This window comes from Carassius auratus, chromosome 6 (assembly GCF_003368295.1).
Source record: "Carassius auratus strain Wakin chromosome 6, ASM336829v1, whole genome shotgun sequence".
Lineage (NCBI taxonomy): Eukaryota > Metazoa > Chordata > Actinopteri > Cypriniformes > Cyprinidae > Carassius > Carassius auratus.
Window position 1 is genome coordinate 22,205,767 of NC_039248.1, and position 18,916 is coordinate 22,224,682.

At 36.5% G+C, this 18,916-nt stretch overlaps 1 protein-coding gene across 1 annotated transcript; it reads left to right on the top strand.

The window, feature by feature from the left end:
* Positions 1 to 2,868: 2,868 nt before the first annotated feature.
* chd1l (chromodomain helicase DNA binding protein 1-like) lies at positions 2,869 to 18,534 on the top strand. The gene is made up of 25 exons (XM_026265637.1): positions 2,869 to 3,079; positions 3,487 to 3,599; positions 3,682 to 3,788; positions 4,064 to 4,178; positions 4,294 to 4,325; positions 7,441 to 7,522; positions 7,657 to 7,819; positions 8,348 to 8,503; positions 8,601 to 8,693; positions 8,787 to 8,883; positions 10,532 to 10,605; positions 11,039 to 11,149; positions 12,026 to 12,140; positions 12,245 to 12,398; positions 12,559 to 12,760; positions 12,849 to 12,994; positions 14,060 to 14,223; positions 14,345 to 14,553; positions 14,694 to 14,792; positions 15,627 to 15,697; positions 15,793 to 15,907; positions 16,483 to 16,591; positions 17,181 to 17,468; positions 17,614 to 17,695; positions 17,788 to 18,534. The coding sequence occupies exons 1-25, from the start codon at positions 2,986 to 2,988 to the stop codon at positions 17,908 to 17,910; spliced, it is 3,114 nt and encodes a 1,037-aa protein (XP_026121422.1). The 5' UTR covers positions 2,869 to 2,985; the 3' UTR covers positions 17,911 to 18,534.
* Positions 18,535 to 18,916: the final 382 nt, after the last annotated feature.

An 18,916-nucleotide genomic window follows, 5' to 3' on the forward strand; every position in this document is an offset into this window, starting at 1 on the left:
GGTGTACATTTAGATTTTCTCAAATACATCAAGGTAAGTGCGCAAAAGTCTCTCTCTCTCTCTCTCTCCTACACACATACACACAATATAATTTGCTGTTATACTCCACATAACTCTATATACAAGTCAGATACTAAGCTTTTTTTTGCACAGGCCTATCTAAAGGGTTGATGGTCCCACCTAGTGATCAACTGTAAAAAAAAACAAATTTTACCTCTTCCCAACAGGGAAAACCACAAACAATAAAGAATGCATGATTATGTTTCATGGCTTTGCAATCAAAAATGTAATTATAATGGAAGTCAGTGAAAAAAAAACATCCACCAACAATAAATTAGGGGAAAAATTTTTTTATCTAATGCTTATAGCAGTTTAATTGAGTGAATGTTTTCATCCCGAACATAACGAAAGGGTAGTGAATTTGAACAATGCACAAGGGATACATAATAATTTTTATTTGGCACCAACCGCAATTAATGTTGACAGCTAGCAGGAGTGTGGTGGGGTGCGAGGTCTGTTTTGACCAATGGATGGAGACCTCAAGGCAGTGGCCTTAATGCTTATCTGAAGATTTGTCTTTATAGATTACAGTTTACATTGTACTTACTTACTGAAGTACACCTCTGCATGCAGACACCCAACTGTACAAATTCATTTATAGATTTAAAACCCAGTCCTGACACGGGAGAACCATGTTCTGCAGAGTTCAGTTCCAACACACTTACTTGGACATTGCTACTGATCCTGAAGACCTTGCTTAGCTTAGGTGTGTTTATTTGGGGTAGCTAAACTTTGCAGGACACTGGCCATCCAAGAGGAGGACTGAGAGTCCTGACATTAGCATTTACATTCAGTGCATGTGATTTATCAACACTGTGTACATCTTAAAATGTACAGCTCATGAAAAATAAAAGTTCTAGATGGACAAACATTAAATGAATAAACCAGTGTGAATAAAAAATATATTAAAATACATTTGGAGGTAGGTTGAAAAAGCCAGAATGGGAAGTTTTAAAGTACAGCTTGAAGTGTGAAGTTTATTCGTGTACACAGATATGGCATATTCATGGTAGTACAAATGAAATTAATGTATTTATTTGCCATTTTACGTAAATAGAAATCCTGTCTCCCCCTCTAGTGGATATTAAGTGTAAGACCTTCATTGCTCAGATAATGAAAGTCACTAGGATTTTTTGAGAAGGAAATTTGGTGAAACATTAAAATTTTAGTCGTTGTCAATTACTCTCATAATAAATGATAGTAATGTTTTAAATAATGTTTCTCAAGGCCAACAAAGAAGACTAAAAGAAAAACCATTCAATTTAGTATATGGAATAAAACGAATATTACTAATTTATTTCATAAATTTAACTATAGTATTTTTCCCAATTAATTATTAATGTCACACACACCTACCTAGTGCCTTTTGACTTAAAAGATGAGAGTGGTAAATGTTACAGACATATTATCATGGAACTGTTCAGTCTATTATTGATTTTTATTTCCTCTTCACTTTTATCCAAGGAGACAAAACTATTTGCACTGTATTTACAGTGGGACAATATTCATACAATACTATAACCTAGAAATAATTTAAAGGCGTGACTTGCAAGTCACATCAGCACGAATTATGTGCGCAGCAACATCTGACTCAAATATTATGTTAATTAACAGTGAGCGGTGGTTTCAGACGCTACTCTTATAAGACTCTTATTCTGAAAGAATGTAAGATCGAGTTGAAGGCGGAGCAATTCGACTAATCAGATGAAATGAGCGTTTCAGTACCGCCCACCAGTGCGAATGAAATATTGAAGCCATAAACCGTTTTTTAAACCCCAAACGACAAAATGAGAAATCAAATCAAAAACTCATTTTCCGTTTGTTAACCTAGATGGAATAACGAATAAACGAGCCATTTTTCCATTTCTCGTTATTTAATTCATGTTCTCTCTCTTGAATCCTCTTGAGTCTTTCCTTTTCTGTTTTTTAATTTAAAACGGATTTGGAATGGACGGAAGATACCCTGATTCTGTATCTTCATTAAATGTTTCATTTGAATATACTTCTCATTTTGGAAGTAAAATTCATGTTGTATTTAATTATTATTATTTTTAAATTCATGTTGTATTTAATGCACCAGCCAGTGAAAAAAAAAAAAAACAGTTTTTTTAGTTCATGTGCATCCTTTAAAAATCTGCCTGTTACAGCGGATGCAGATTCTGATTAATGAGAGTTTGACTTTTTAAAATTTTGGTTCTCACCACAGATCAGTGGTTCTCACACTGTGTGCAGTATTTTGGGTGAGTTCTACTCTATCCTTAACGTATATTTCAAACTCTGAATCAGATGGTGCAGTATTATTGAATTCTTTTTAACACTGATCACTGTACCACAGTGGAAGATTTTTTCACTCACTTTGCTGTTTGTCATTCTGCAAGTCCTTGCATTTGCGTGGTAATTTCCACGTATGCTGTTTAGTAATATATATTTAATGCATATTATTTAGTTGAGTACCTTAGCACCCAGTTTAATATTGTACGGAAACATTTTATCAATAATTTTTTTATTCTCTGTAGGTATAGCATGTCATACCTACATTCCTTTCGCAAGGTTAGTTATGTTTTGTGATTTCAAAATATTGAATTAATCAGCATTAGATATTTACATATTGATGAATTTGTGGTTTTATCCTGTATTCAATTATAAATGAAACATTGTGCAGTAGTTCATTGGTAAATGACAGCAGTAATCTATGTGACCTGTGTGTGTGAAATGCATTTATCTTTTTAAGAATGGCGCTTTTAAACTACGTGTTTGCATTGCTGGCTAGTCATTGGATGACCTCTGTCCTGGGACCCGCCCACTCACTGTTGCAGGAAGTAGTCATGTTCACGTCACACTTTGGCGCGGGCAAGCTATTATAACTTTAGTACTCCACTGAATAAAGTGTCTAAAGGTAGACGTAAACACAATTAAAGCACAAAAATGTCAACATTTCTTCGAGCAGTCAAAAACAACATACCAGAAAAGGAAAAATCGGAACTATCAGAGAGCGATCTGAAAAAATGGGGATTAGAAGGTGTGTGAATTAAGAGCGTCTTGTGACGTGTTTAAAGTCAATATAGCAAAGTTTTGTATGCCTTTTAAGATTTTTAGAATAAAAATGTTTTACAATTGATGTGTAACAGTTACTATGATTAAATTATTATTTTAATGGACTGCGTTCATAGTAGCGTTGTCGCAACTTAATGAGTACTAAACTGAAATTTATCTGAAATGATGATTTTCATTACGCAAGTTTCGAGATTAGTCTTTTAAGCTAACTTTTAGAGCCAAGTGGCATCTATTTCATGATATAACATTTTTGGACAAGGTTGGATTTTCATGTGGAACCAGTGGGGGGGAAATGTTTTTAAAGGACCATTTTATGGTTTGAAATACTCTAAAAGTTTTCTTTGGAACAATCCTTTATCTCCTTCCTAACAGCGATACATCTGAGGTTTTATCAGGTGGATGGAGTGAGGTGGCTGTCACAGTGTATGAAGAACCAGCAGGGCTGCATCCTCGGTGATGAGATGGGTCTGGGCAAGACCTGTCAGGTTAGTAATGCTTCCTTTTAAGACAGAGATTTATTCCGAGATGTCAGATATCAGATAAGTGAGATGTCATCCTCTGCTACAGACCATTTCTCTGCTGGTATATGCTCGGGGATGCCTTAAGATGAACGGACCGTTCCTTGTGCTTTGTCCCTTATCTGTTTTGGAGAACTGGAGACAGGAGTTAGAGCGGTAAGGGTAATGCTGCTATACGATTAGACTTGTGTGGTCATTTTAGATTACATATTAAAGATATGTTTTTTTTTATTACTGATACAGGACTCTGGGACTGTTTTTCACTTTATGAATGTATAAACCAGCATGAACTGATTTTTAATGAAAGACAATGTGTTGTCACTGTCACTAGATGGAGACAGTTGCATATAAACGCTGGATTTGTGTCTACCTTTTGTACAACTTAACATGAAAGACTAGTCAAGGTTCTCTTATTTTTTCTTTTAATTCAGCTTCTGTCCCAGTTTGTCTGTGATCTGTTACACTGGGGATAAAGAAAGACGAGCAGAGCTCCAGAAAGAGCTCAGGAATGACCAACGTTTCCATGTACTTCTCACCACCTATGAGGTTAGTCCAGCTGTTTTCAGAGAATAGATATGTCATACTGATAACTGTATTCAGAGGGGTTGCAAGACTTTACACTGTTTATTAACAGAAAATCTTCTTAAATCATATTTAATAGATGTGCCTCAAGGATGCCAGATACCTGAAAAGGTAATCAACTTAATTTTTTATTTTTGCTGTTTGAAACTTTATGTAAATTACTATGTTTCCACAATTCTGCTACTTGGGCATTTTGCACATAATTAAACAACAATATCAATACCATGTTGGTTATTGGTTGATATAATTTTTTTTACTATCACTTGTGCTTGTATTGGTGATATACAGTGGAGATCTAAATTAGAGAACAACCTACAATTTCCTACATTTCTAGTCCACTCATTAGTCCTATTTGAAATGATCCTACCAGGAGTAGAAGGGCAGTTCCCTCTGGAGAATGGTCTCTCGACGTGGTGTCAGAAGTTGACGCTTTTGGGACTCTTTTCCTTCCTAAACGTACCCGAAATCTTATTGCGCAACGCTTGTGAAGTTGCAAATCTCACTGGCCAATGCCAGCCAAGAAACAAACAAATAGTGACAGAGCCCCACTGCTAACTTCCTCTTTCATGCAAATTCCTTCTCAAGACAGCTTTGGAGAAAATGTTAGAAGAAGGATTTCCCTCTCGGCGTTCCAGCATGTCGAATGATTGTTTGGGGATTATTTTATGTGCTTTGCAAGAACTGTTTGAGCAATGAGTTTTTTTCTTCGCTCTTCCCATGGTGTTGTTCTATACAGCCCCCAAAAGCATCAGCTTCCGGCGTCATGTCGAGAGACTATTCTCGAGAGAGAATGTGTCCGGTTACTATCGTAACCTCAGTTCCCTGAGAGATGGGAACGAGACATGGTGTAGGCTTCCGTGTTCACTGCTCAGGTCTGCTGTGCTTTTGATTCAATCGGAAGATTCTGTGCTTATGCCGTCAAGATGGCTCATTATATAGCAATAGGACTCCGCCCCTATTTGTTTTCTTGGCTGGCATTGGCCAGTGAGGGTTGCAACTTCACTGGCGTTGTACAATAAGATTTCAGGTAGGTTTAGGAAAGAAGGGAGTCCCCAAAAGCGTCAGCTTCTGACGCCATGTCTCGTTCCCATTTCTCAGGGAACCGAACTTACCGCAATAAGTGTAGACATTTCGTAAGCACATTTTATAAATTAATTGCACAGTGTAAAAAAACTTAAATTACTTATTTGAAAAAGAACTCTGATCAAAATTAGAGAAAACTTACAGCTATAAGTTATTGGTGTTGATCTGGCACCTGGTGCTATTTTCCTTCAATATATGACAAACTAACTGGCACCGTTCCAGTTAAGTGCTCAGCAGGGGAAGAATCTGTCTCGGCATGTTTGAGAGAAGTCGGACTGAAAATGCACTCTAAGTGACGAAGCTTCTCATCGGCAAATATAATCAAAAGCATATACTAACCTAAACTAATGTAACATTTAGCAAATTGCTAAATGAATATCTGTATTTTTCATACTGTGCATTATAGATATCATTTTTATACCTGAATTAACTTGTAGTTTTACATTTAATCTTTAGTTTTATGTTTTTCTCTTTTTCTTCTGTATATAAACGTAACACTGTAAATAAAGATTAGTTTTATCAGCTAACTTGTTCTTTTACAATGTGTTATTTAAAAAATATATATATGTTTTTTAATATTTACACTATAGATCAGTGCTTCTCAAAGTCTGTACCTGCCTCCATTTTGTATTTCAAGAGCACTAATTATATTTCCTTCTTTGATAAACGCATGTTAAACTTGTAAATAATATATATATATATATATATATAGTACAAATTAATTTTCACTTAGATTATGGCCATTTGATTTACAGCAGTATTCAATGTTTTCCATAAATTAAGTTAATTGTGGCGGTCAGTTTTGATATTTTGACAGGCCGTACAGTAGAATTTCCAAAAGGCTAATAAATTGAGCACTGCGCGTTAAAAAATAAAACCCAGTGCATGTGTTTTCATGTGACTGTATTTTTGAAAGAACCGACCATCTTCAGAAAATCTTCAATGTCATTTTAATTTAGCCTTTCCTGTAATGGCTGATAAAGTAGCAGTTTGTGAATGCAGCACTGATTTTATTACAACTGTTACCTGGGAAACCGCTATATATCTCCCGCTCCATCAGCGCCTCCTGCTGACAGAGAATGAATTTGCATTTGCAAGTCTGTGTGAAACTGCTGTCTGTCAGAAAACATAAACAAATATCGGTAAACCGGCCAAACATATCGGCCAAACAATATCAGCATCATCGGCCACTGGATGCCTTGATTTTATTTTTTTCAACATATTAGTGTTTATTTGTTATCCATGAATGTTTATAAAAAACAACTTTTGTAATAACCGATTGTTCCGGACCTGACCCTGACACTGGCTACGTTTACATGCACACTTTTCGGTTCAATCGGACTGAATTCATTACGATTGATGAATCTGACTGTAGTGTTTATATGAATGCTAAATAAAGTGATCAGGTTGAGGTGCGGGTTTATATGTCACAAGCTACAACTCAGAATAGATTTTTTGACATGTGCACACTGCTCAAATAGTGAAAGTGAAAAGTGAAAGTGACATAGATAATATAGAGTTTCTCACTGTTTGCACATAATAACCTCCTACACGTTTTTTTTTTTTTTCATTTGTTTTAATACTTACCCGTTTATCGATAAATATACATATAAACCGCTGAACTGTGCTGCTCATATTTATCATGCATAAAAAAAGCCCCTCGGATCGATATTTAATTCGGATCGAGCTCAATCGAATCGATTAAAGTGTTTATATGAACGTTTTTCAGTCCGATTGAGTCATCAATCCGATTACAAATGGATTATTTGGGTGCAAGTAAACGAAGCCACTGATGAAAATTCAGATTTTGACCTTTCCATGTAGACTTTGAGAACCCCTGCTATAGATGATCTTTTGACATTTAAAATCTGCAATAAACACACTTGGCCCTCCTTGGTTTTGGAGGCAACTTTACTGTCACCTAATAATTACTAATAATTTAGTAACTTGAAGCCTTTAAAAGTTTAGCATTTTGTGTGTATATGTGTGTTGTGCTTTGAATTTATTTAGACAAAATAGCATAGAATTTTAATATCTTACATTTATCAGCCATATAACATAAAAATAATTATCAGTTTATTGGTGTCGGTGACTGCATATTTCAATTCATATTTAACTTTATCCCTCCACTGTCTTCCCACAGTTGGAAATGGAAGATTTTAGTTGTCGATGAGGCTCACCGGCTGAAGAACCAGGAATCGTTGCTGCACCAAACCCTCAAAGAGGTTCCTCGATTGCATTTTCATTGTTTTTACGGTTACTGTCAGTCTGTAAAACCCCTGATAGTAAACCTAGCCTTGCCAGTCAATTTTTCAGCCTTCCCCTGCTATTAACTGCCATCTGACATCTGCCTTCTTAGTTTACAGTAGGTTTCCGAGTGCTGTTGACAGGCACCCCCATTCAGAATAACTTGCAAGAAGTCTATTCCCTCCTCGCCTTCATCCAACCCAGTCTGTTTCTGCCTGAAGCCGCTGAGGACTTTGTTAGTGCCTACGCAGATGTACAGACTGAACCTGCTCTTGGTATGGTTGCACAAACCTTTGCACTTTCAATGTAAAAATCAAACTGTTAAGATATATGAAAGATATTTATATCTTCTACCACCCTCATTAACACTTACAGCTGTTTGTTTCAGAAAATGTTAAAAATCCATAGTGGCTGCCATCATTGACCTTAAGGGCTTTGGTTAGACAGTAATGCTTTTAAAACCTTGTTCCTTTGAATGTTACTGATATTTTTGGTGGAAATTACTGTGCTGTGACTCACTGTTGGTTATCACAAAAGCACCAGTCAAGAAGATCTAAGTGACAGAAACATTGGACAGGTTTGGTGCCAAACTATAACAACTCAGATAGCTCCCGGACATGGCAGATCACAAAAAAAAGATGTCAGTTTCGCAATGCCAGTCTGATTGTAGAATAGATGCTCTCTCTCCTCGACTCACCTGTCAGATTTGCTTGAGGCTATCAGTGGATAGAGATCATAAATTCTTATATTTGGACTCGTGTGACCTTGTGTGGGAGTTATAACTTTGCTGTTCTTGTCTGCAGCCGATGAGCTTCATCGAGTGCTCCAGCCCTTTTTGTTGCGCAGGGTTAAAGCAGAGGTGGCGGCCGAACTACCCAAGAAGACCGATCTTTTGGTTTTTCATGGGCTGTCTGCCCTTCAGAAGAGATACTATAAAGCCATTCTGATGAGAGACCTTGGTAAGTCTGCCCCGACATGAATCACCTGTCACAACGCTCGAAATGTAATACTTAAGGAAAAGGACAAGTGTTCATTTTAGTGTTTTGATCATTTCAGATGCCTTTAGGACTGATCAAAACACTAGGACCCGACTTCTGAACATTTTAATGCAGCTCAGGAAATGTGTGGACCATCCGTATTTGTTTGATGGTAAAAACTCTTAGCACTTTTTGTGTTTTTTCTGTATTCAGACAAAATAAAAACAACTAATTTTCTTTTTATTCTGAACCTTTTCCATGTAAGGTGTGGAACCAGAACCATTTGAGATGGGGGAGCATTTAGTGAAGGCCAGTGGAAAGCTCTCTCTTTTGGACACCATGCTGTCTTATCTCCAGGAGGGGTGTGTCTTGCTCACCTAAAGTTTCCTTCCTGTCCATATAATTCTGTCATTAAAGGGGGGGGGGGGGGGGTAATGCTCGTTTTCACTCAATATCCTGTTAATCTTGAGTACCTATAGAGTAGTACTGCATCCTTCATAACTCCAAAAAGTTTTTCCCAGAAAAACACGACCGGCTGGAGGCGTGAGCTAAAGAATCACGAGCACCAGTAGTCTTTTGCGTTGAGATCGTTTGGAAGCTGTGACATTACCGTGAGGAAAAAACCAACCAAAACAAACCATGGCAAACAGTCAGATTCAGCGGATATTTGAAGCAGTTTTACTCACCGCCTGCGGTTCCAACACACGATCGTGACCCTTTTTCGTTGGGATTGCATTATCCTTAAGAAATAAACGATGTGCAAATCCGGCGTCAAACGGGTCCTTGTTTGTAAAACAAGCATCTTAGAAATGCAGGGAACAAACAAAAACACTTGCACAACTCCGTTGATGCTCTGTAAAAATAAACTCCATCCACTGGTCCCTTAATGCTGTTTTTTCTTTGGTAATCTGTGCAGGGTTGTCTTGCCCTGGCAACCAAAAACACACTCCTCCTGTGACATTTCGCGACGCTCTCGCTCTGATCAGTGAAGTCTGTTGTGCTCTCAGTGCTCTGCTATACGGGAGCACGCGCTCTTCCGGCAGAAGTGCCTCAGGACCCATATAAGGAAATTCCGCTCCATCTAACGTCACACAGAGCCATACTCGAAAAAAACTTTCCGAAACTTGTGACAAACCGGAAGGAGTATTTTTGGAACAGAAATACTCCTTCAAACGTACAACTTAATTTTTGAAACTTTGTCCATGTTTAGCATGGGAATCCAACTCTTTAACAGTTTAAAAAACTCAGTATGCATGAAATAGCATTTCACCCCCCCTTTAACTGGTATAATATGCTGATTTTTGCAATTCATCAATTATTATAACCTGTGCCCATAACAAGGATTTATATTGCTGTATGTACAGATTTTGCAGGAAATTGTCTGTTATTGCATATATACCGTATTTTCCGGACTATAAGTCGCACTTTTTTTCATAGTTTGGCTGGTCCTGCAACTTATAGTCAGGAGCGACTTATTTATCAAAATTAATTTGACGTGAACCAAGAGAAATGAACGAAGAGACATGAACCAAGAGAAAACATTACCGTCTACAGCCGCCAGAGGGTGCTCTATGCTGCTCAGTGCTCTTGTAGTCTACACTGAGCAGCATAGAGCGCCCTCTGGCGGCTGTAGATGGTAATCATTTCTCTTGGTTCTAAATAAATGCGAATTATAGTCCAGTGCGACTTATATATGTTTTTTTCCTCATCATGACGTATTTTTGGACTGATGCGACTTATACTCAGGTGTGACTTATAGTCCGAAAAATACGGTATATCTTGTCATATATCATCTGTACACAGATAAAAGTCCAGTTGTTAGGGGTTTCACACCTGTGCCTCGGACCACATTTATCCATGCACAGAAACAGAGCCATCGCACAACCAAAGCAATGTTCTTCCCTAGACACAGTTTTGTATGTCAATTGCTAGAGGGCCAAATGTTACGCAGTGTGTCTTTAAATTCATTTGACTGAATTGGAGATCTAAAATAGATGTTTTTGTATGCAGGGGCCATCGTGTTCTTCTGTTTTCTCAAATGACTAGAATGCTGGATATTCTGCAAGATTACTTGGAGTACAGAGGTACTAAGACACACTTTTACTGAGCCTTCGCCTTTTCTTAATAGACTGTGGTTTGGTGATGTGCATGAAAGATCACCCAAGTGTCTACTTGTCTTATCTTAATGGAATCATGCCAGAAAAATCTCAACACAGACTTTCAATGATGAAATTAATGTGAAAGCACTTAGTGTTACCACTCTTGAAAATTTCCTCACTCGAGACTTTCATTTTAAAGAGAAAATGTATTGGCCTTGAATTCTTAAACGTGTTTGCTTGTTCTCAATTTGGAACATTTATGTAACCGTGCCTTACATGTTCTAGTAATCTAGTCCTCTGATCTAGAGCAGTGAATGTGGGTTCAGTATCACATCCTGTGTTTGTTGCAGTATGTGCATTATTGTGCTACCGGCTGTGTAACTGCCAGCTCTGATTGGGCCCTCCTACTTCTCTGCAGGTTACAGTTATGAGCGCCTGGATGGTTCAGTCCGGGGAGAGGAACGCAACCTAGCTATTAAAAACTTCAGCTCCAAAGATGTTTTTATATTCCTCCTCAGCACCAAAGCTGGTGAGTTCACAGTCTGGGAAAGCCAATCTGAGATTCACACCATCACACTCTATAATCAACTGCGGTGCAAATCCATTTTGTTAGTTTTATAGCTATATTTAGCTATATTTTTAGAGTATTATATTTGAATACCATTACAGGTTGCAAAATTGCCCTCATGTGTCTGATGCAAATCTTATCTGCATCTTTTAAACAGACACAGGCAATTGAAAACTGAAAGTCGTGACAAGAGATAATGCATAAATATTGAGGCCATGCATTAAAACTGTGTCTCTGTAAGAGATGGCAGTGCAAAAAAGTGTGATAAAAAGATTGTATATTTTATGACATTTATTTTCTTAGCTGTTCAGATTATAATTACAGCTTCACTTTCAATGCGACATTTTATTTTTACACTCACATAACTACTACTTTTATTTTTAAAGTTTCTCTTCATCAAAGAATATTATATATATATATATATATATATATATATATATATATATATATATATATATATATATATATATATATATATATTTTTTTTTTTTTTTTTTTTTTTTTTTGTGTATGTATGTGCATACATGTATATATGAAGAGTTTATTAACAAAAACAGATAACGCTGTATCTTTACCTAATCGAAAAACCCAGCTGCAGTTTGATTGAGAGTAATTGGAATGCACAATGAAAAAACATGATATTCTATTAATTTCCAACTTTGCCATCAAAAGAATAAATAAAATATATAAAAATAGAAAAAAGTTATTTTTAAGTTGTAATTGTATTTCGCAGTATTATGTTTTGTTGTATTTTTGATCAAATAAATGCAGACTTGGTGAGCAAAAGAGGCTTTTATGCCCAAATCTTTCTATGCCCAAACATTTTTGTTGGTTTAGGAGGGGTTGGCATGAACCTAACTGCAGCAGATACGGTGATATTTGTGGACAGTGATTTCAACCCACAGAATGACCTGCAAGCAGCAGCCAGAGCCCACAGGATTGGCCAAACAAGGTATTCCATTGGCAAAATTTGATGTTGTTCTATTTAGTTTTGAAGTTTTAAAGCATATAAAAGAAATAAGTATATATGTAGATGAATTCTCTTTTTGATTGCAGGCCTGTTAAAGTGATCCGGCTTCTCGGTAGAGATACTGTAGAAGAGATCATCTATTCCCGTGCTGTGTCTAAACTACGTCTCACAGACACCGTGATTGAGGAGGGACGTTTCTCTCTGCTGGACCAGGCTCAATCTGCAGCTTCTGGCCTTCAGGTGGAGAGAGACACATGTCCTTATCTCTTAGGCTCATCAGATTGTGTCTTTACCCTGTTTCCTGGTTCATTTCTTTGTCTGTGTACTTGTGGTTTCCTTTCTTGTGAAACTGCACATGTTAACAGTTTCTCAGTATGCTATCACTTCCATCTTCACCTAGTTGAGTGAGATCCTGAAGTTTGGTGTGGATAAGCTGCTGTCGTCAGAGGAGAGCTCCATTCAAGACGTAGACCTCAGGCTGATCCTGGGGCAGTCTCGAGACGGCCGATGGCTAACAGATGAAGAGCATGCCAAGCTTGATGAAGAGCATGCCAAGCTTAATGAGAGCGATGAAGAGGAAGATGAGGACCTGGAGGGTCAACGTACAACACTTAGCTTTTGTTCAGTAATCTGGTTGTAACTGGCACTTGAAAATTAAATGAACCATTAATGTCTTTTCTGGCTTTCTAGACCACATGTACTACTTCGAGGGCAAGGACTACTCTAAAGACCCCAGTGCCGATGATGAGAAGACCTTTGAACTGTTACTTGAGAAGCAGTTCGCTGATCTAGAGGATGCTGGGAAGGAAGGCCGTGCACTTCGTAATAAAGCTGGGGTAACTTATTTGAAAGGTTACACTACTATTCAAAAACATTTGGGTTGTATATGTGTGTATTTATGTTTATATCAGTTTTACTATTATTTATTGCTACTATCATTAATTAATTTTTTTATTAAGTATTCAGCATGGACACACTATATTGATCAAAAGTGACAGTAATTGATTAAATGATTTATTGTAAATGATTGTTACAAACAGTTATACTTTAAAATGAATGCTTTCCTTTTGAACTTTCTTTTCATCAAAGAATCCTGAAAAAAGTATCAGGGTTTCCTCAAAAATATTAAGCAGCACAACTGTTTTAACATTGATGATAATAATAAATCTTACTTGAGCATCAAATCATCATATTAGTATGATTTCTGAAATATGCGTGACCCTGGAGACTTGAATATTTGCGCTTGAAAATTGAGCATTGCCATCACAGGAATAAATTACATTTTAAAATATCTTAAAATCGGAAACGGTAATTTTATGTTTTAATAATATTTTACAGCATAATTGTTTTATTGATCCAAAAGTGGTAAACATAAGAGGCCAGTTTTAAAAATTCATTTTATAAATCTAACCAACCCCAGACTTTTGAATGGTGGTGTATAATGTGTATTAAATTCATAACTATATTTTTCGGACTATAAGTCGCACCTGAGTATAAGTCGCATCAATCCAAAAATACATCATGACAAGGAAAAAAAACATATAAGTCGCACTGGACTATAAGTTGCATTTACTTAGAACCAAGAGAAAAATTACAGTCTCCAGCCGCGAGAGGGCGCTCTTTGTTTTCAGGAGCATAGAGTGCCCTCTCGCGGCTGTAGACGGTAATGTTTTCTTTTGGTTCATATCAAATATAAATAAGTCGCAGGACCAGCCAAACTATGAAAAATAAGTGCGACTTATAATCTGTAAAATACGGTGGATTGTTAGTTAGTAAATGTTTCGATATAAAAATGATAATAATACATATTTTAGTATTTTTTATTTATTTATTGTATTTATTCATGAATTTATATTTAATTAAATCAAACAAAAAAAACAAAGCCTGTTGTTGCTCATCAGGTGTCCCTGTCTGGGCCCTTGATCGACCCAGAGAGAAAGAAAAGACCTCTTACAGAATCCGAGTTAGAACAGAGACGTCAGAAGAGACAAGAAGCTGCTGCAAAGAGGGCGAAGCTGCACGAGGAAAGGAAAAAGCAACAAGAAGAACTAAATTACAAGAAGAAGTAAAAATCTTTCTGGCATTTTGTTGCATATTTTTGTTGCCAGTATATAGTATATTTATTTGTATGTTCCCGTGGATGTGTATTTTTCCGCCTTGTTTGTATGTGTATCCTTCAATGGCAGGATGGCGTGGTGGGAATCATGTGGCTACAAATCGCTGTGTTTGCCGCAAGTCGACAGTGAGGGTGAGGATATTGAGTCTGATGAAGATGAGGATGATGTTGTCAGCTGTAGCTCCACTGATTCGGATCACACAGCCATTCGCTATATGCTGGGTGATGTAACTCACCCTCAGGCTGACCAAGAGGATGCCATTATTGTGCACTGTGTTGGTATGTCTCTATTAAAACATCTCGCTGTCAGAAGACAACTGTTAACGTATTGATTATCCTGCATGATATGAGGCGTTTTTATAACAACATCAGCCTTCTGCTAATTTGGCATGTGTTGTGTACGTGTGTTTATTGTGTAGATGACTCTGGACACTGGGGCCGAGGAGGATTGTTTACCGCACTGGAGCGCAGATCAGATGAGCCGAAGAAGCAGTATGAGTTGGCCGGGAACATGGAAGGTGACAAACCTTTCCTGTTTGCTGAGACAAGTCTAACATGTGCTGTTTCAAAACAAACATTCCACACTGAAATTAGAGTCCAATTCACAGCTCCTTATGCTGCCTGCAAGATAATTGTTAATAAAACTGTCAGGATTGATTTAATACCTATTACCAAAATGTTAAATGTTGGGGACTTCGCAACATTTGTGGTTTCAGAGCTATAAGCTAGTAGTAACATTTTAGTTAGAATGCTGATTTGTAGTTATAGACATTTATGATACTGTTTTATTGTACAATTAGTTTTCTGAGGTTTAAAGTTACAGAATTGGAATGCACTGATAATATTTAGATAATATAGTGTATATTTGTTTTATATGCTAATAACATTAAAATTTGTTTTGGTTTATAACATTGGATAAAAAAAAAAACAATAAACCCATAAAATGTTAATGATGTTAGCAGATTCTACAGTAAAGCTACCGTAAAAATTCTACAGTATATTCTAAATATGTTACTCACTAAAACACTCAAAAGAACAGCATGTATTTGAAATTGAAGTCTTTTGTAACATTATTACAAATTGGTAGTAAAATAGAGTCTTTACAGTCAACAATTAATGCATCCTTGCATTAGTATTTATTTCTGTAAAAAAAAAAAATCTAAATCACCTCACACTTTTAAATGGTAGTTTGTATTTAACAATGTTATCAAATTATTAGATTTTATACATTTTCAGTGAGTGTTCATTCAAAGGTAAGTTATATATAATAAAATAGGCTGAAACGAGCATGCACAGTTCGATATACAGTAAACAAAATGTATAAATGAAAAAGTGATAATTGTGTGTTGCAGACTTAGAACTGGGGAATGTTCTGCTTTTTCCTATTGATGACAAACAGTCGAGGCTCAGTGGAAGAGACTATGTAAGTCAGCAAGCTGTTTATGTCTTTAATCTACTGCTGTTAATCATTTTTAATCATGAATTTATTGAATCATTTTATGCCTCCTGTTTCTCTAGCTGGCACTTATAGTTGCTCAGCAGAGGGATAAAGCCAACAATTTGTCAGGCATTCGGCTGACTGCCTTGGATGAGGGCCTCAAGAAGATCTACAGGGATGCCAAACAAAAGAACGGTACTCAGCTGTCATTTGTGAAACTACTGTTGTTGGTTGCATTGATGTAGGTTTCTCTATTCATCTTATAAATAAATGTAAAAAAAAAAAAAGTAATCTGAAATCTATTAATGCAGTCAAAACAGATGGTACATACAGCTGCAAATGAAATACACATCCTTTCTGCAAACCTGCTGTAGTAGAACCTAAGCTCACTGCACGCCCCCTTTTTAAGTATCATAAAGATTTGATGGGATTGTTTCCAAGTGGTGGATTCATTTCAAAATGCTTAGAAAAGCCTACTCCCTAGGCCTAGGCATAACAGAAACCTACCTAGTCTAGACTGCAGCTTTGTTTTGTTTTATCTCATGTCTGCTGATTTTAAAATTTTCAATAAGAATGTGTATAATGTAACAGCAGTCTTTAGTTTTAAGGTCTTTCACAAGGACTGTGTTTATATTTTGTGTAAACATGCACTGGAGGACGTGTTCGTCTATTGTGTTTATGTCTCTTGCAAGACTTCAGCTTTGAGAAATGTGGTCTCTTTAGTGTAAATGGATCTTTAGTTAACATTTTCAGTGGGTTTTTTTCAATAGCAAGTGTCCATCTGCCTCGGATTGGTCACTCCACCAAAGGCTTCAACTGGTATGGAACAGAGAGACTCATTCGCAAGCACCTGGCCACCAAAGGCATCTCTACATTTATGTATCCTACCCAAGAAGAACTGAAAACAAATGTAAAAAGTTTTTTTTTTCTCAAAAACTGCATGCTAGTAAAACAATGAACTAAAGTCACACTTTCCTTTTAATAAAAATAAATAAACGGAAAGAAAAAGAAAGCAGCAGTTAAGAAAGCATCTAATAATAGTGTCTCCAATCAAATCTTGTCACATTTATTTATATAGCAATAAATATAGTAGTTTGCTTTAGAGCAAGCAGGTTTTTAACCTGTTCAGTATTTAACCTGAAAAACATGGTCAGTATCACTTCCGATTAGAATTCCATTGTCAGTTTTACTATAAAGCAGTTTCCAATTAGATCATGATTTTATTGGCATCTGACGTCAACGGACTGAAGAAATTAACGAGGAAATTTCCAAACCAAGGAAGGCGAAGCACCAGAGCACACCTACTTATGTAATCTCCACCGATGAATGTTAGTTTGAAGGTGGCAATTAGCAAAATGTTTTGAATTACCTAAACAAACACCAGACAAACTTTGTTTAGCCTAATTTTGCGTGCGATTTCATTTGAAATATATTAGGCCATTTTTGTTATCCTTGACTTGGCTTTCAGCTACTATTACAAACGTGCTCCTTCAAGCTCATCTACAGTTTCTTCTACCACATGCACATCTACTCCATCAACCTCGCATTCGGCCTCAGACCCAGCAGCATCATCACCATCTGGTTCCTCCAGCACCATTGGTAACAGTGAAGACCTTACAAAGACACCAGAACCCTCCACTATGTCACATGAATGTCAGGGGTCACCAGGGTTGGCTGACTTTATGAGAGGTGTTCATGTCTACTTCTACAACATGGCTGCTACAGAGAAGAAGAAGCTCGCCCGATATCTCATAACATATCCTTTCACGTTTCATCTTCACCCAAACGTTCCACAAAGCCAACAAACCTCTCCGCTACAACATGTCTATCTTAGTCACATTTTTAAGAAAGCTTGTTGATGTTGACATGAACTAATAATTTATACCTTAACGTTTTTGCACATATGACGGCGATGAAGAGGATCTCATGAGCTCACACGTCACTCATATTGTAGGAGAGGTGGAAAATCCTGTCCATGCACAGGTAGTACAATCAAAATTAACTTTTTAAAGAGGTTGCCTAATATTTATTAATTTAGTAACAGCAGTATGTTCTCCTTTTTTCTTCTCTTTCAGGAACTAAGAGATCTATTGCATCAGTACCCTCAGACTCTGCTTGTAAAGAAAAAGTGGTTGGAGTCTTGCTTTGCTAACCAAAGGAAAGTCAGTGTGTCTAAATATGTAATTAGGTTAACTTGACAAAGCTCCTCCTACGTTCCTTTCAAGTTAGTTTGCCTTAGGTGTATTCACAATCAAGTTTAGTATCCATTTAAAGTTTGAAATGAACTGGGCTCTCCCTGTATATCCAGTTATGGCTAAATGACAGTACGAGGGTTTTTGTCATGCTATGGATCAAATAACGAAACACTACTTTCTATTAAAAACGAAACAACAACAGCAGTGGTTTCAGAGGCTGGAAATATTTTACAGTAAACCCTGATGCATTTACTTATCTGCATGGTTAGAATGAGTTCATGAACAACTTTTACACAATGCATTTCACATGTGCTGTGGTTTGAAAACATCAGAAAAAGATGTCATATGTAAAGGAGCAAATTAAATAAATAAAACTGAGATGCAATATCTATTTAACAATTGTTCTTAATTTTTTTTTTTCTTTTGTTTTGTACAATATCTAGGATAAAGATGTAAAAGCTGTTCAGTGTCAGTTCTGTGATGTCAGTTTTACTCAGAAATGTAGTGCACTAAAAACCAAACCACTGATGTCTAAGATAATATGAAAGTTTTCAGATGTATATGATATAACTTATGTTTCTGGAAAGTCAATTTCCAATAATAATAATAAAAGTAACCTCCAGTGAACTACGGTAGGTGATGCATTGTGTTTGTCCTTGTTTTTAACCACAGTGATATGGTGCTAGAGTAAATATTGTTAGATTTTATGCCTCATGGTTGGTCATTTCAACAGAACTCCTGTTAATTTGGTCCTTTATTTTCAGTGACCCAATATGACCTGAAGATAAGTTCTTAGTGCTGCAATTTACCTTTCATTTTTAGTCAAATTGTATAGGTGTCAAATGTTGTTTTTACTGTTCAGACAATATTGTAACAACATTGTTGTCAGTAAAAGTAACTAATATATGATTAGGCTAGTTGGTTAATAAATGTTAATAATTTATAGTCCGTATTCTTGGCAATGTTGTTTTGATCTCAAAAGTCTACCATCAAAGTAATTAGTTTGCTG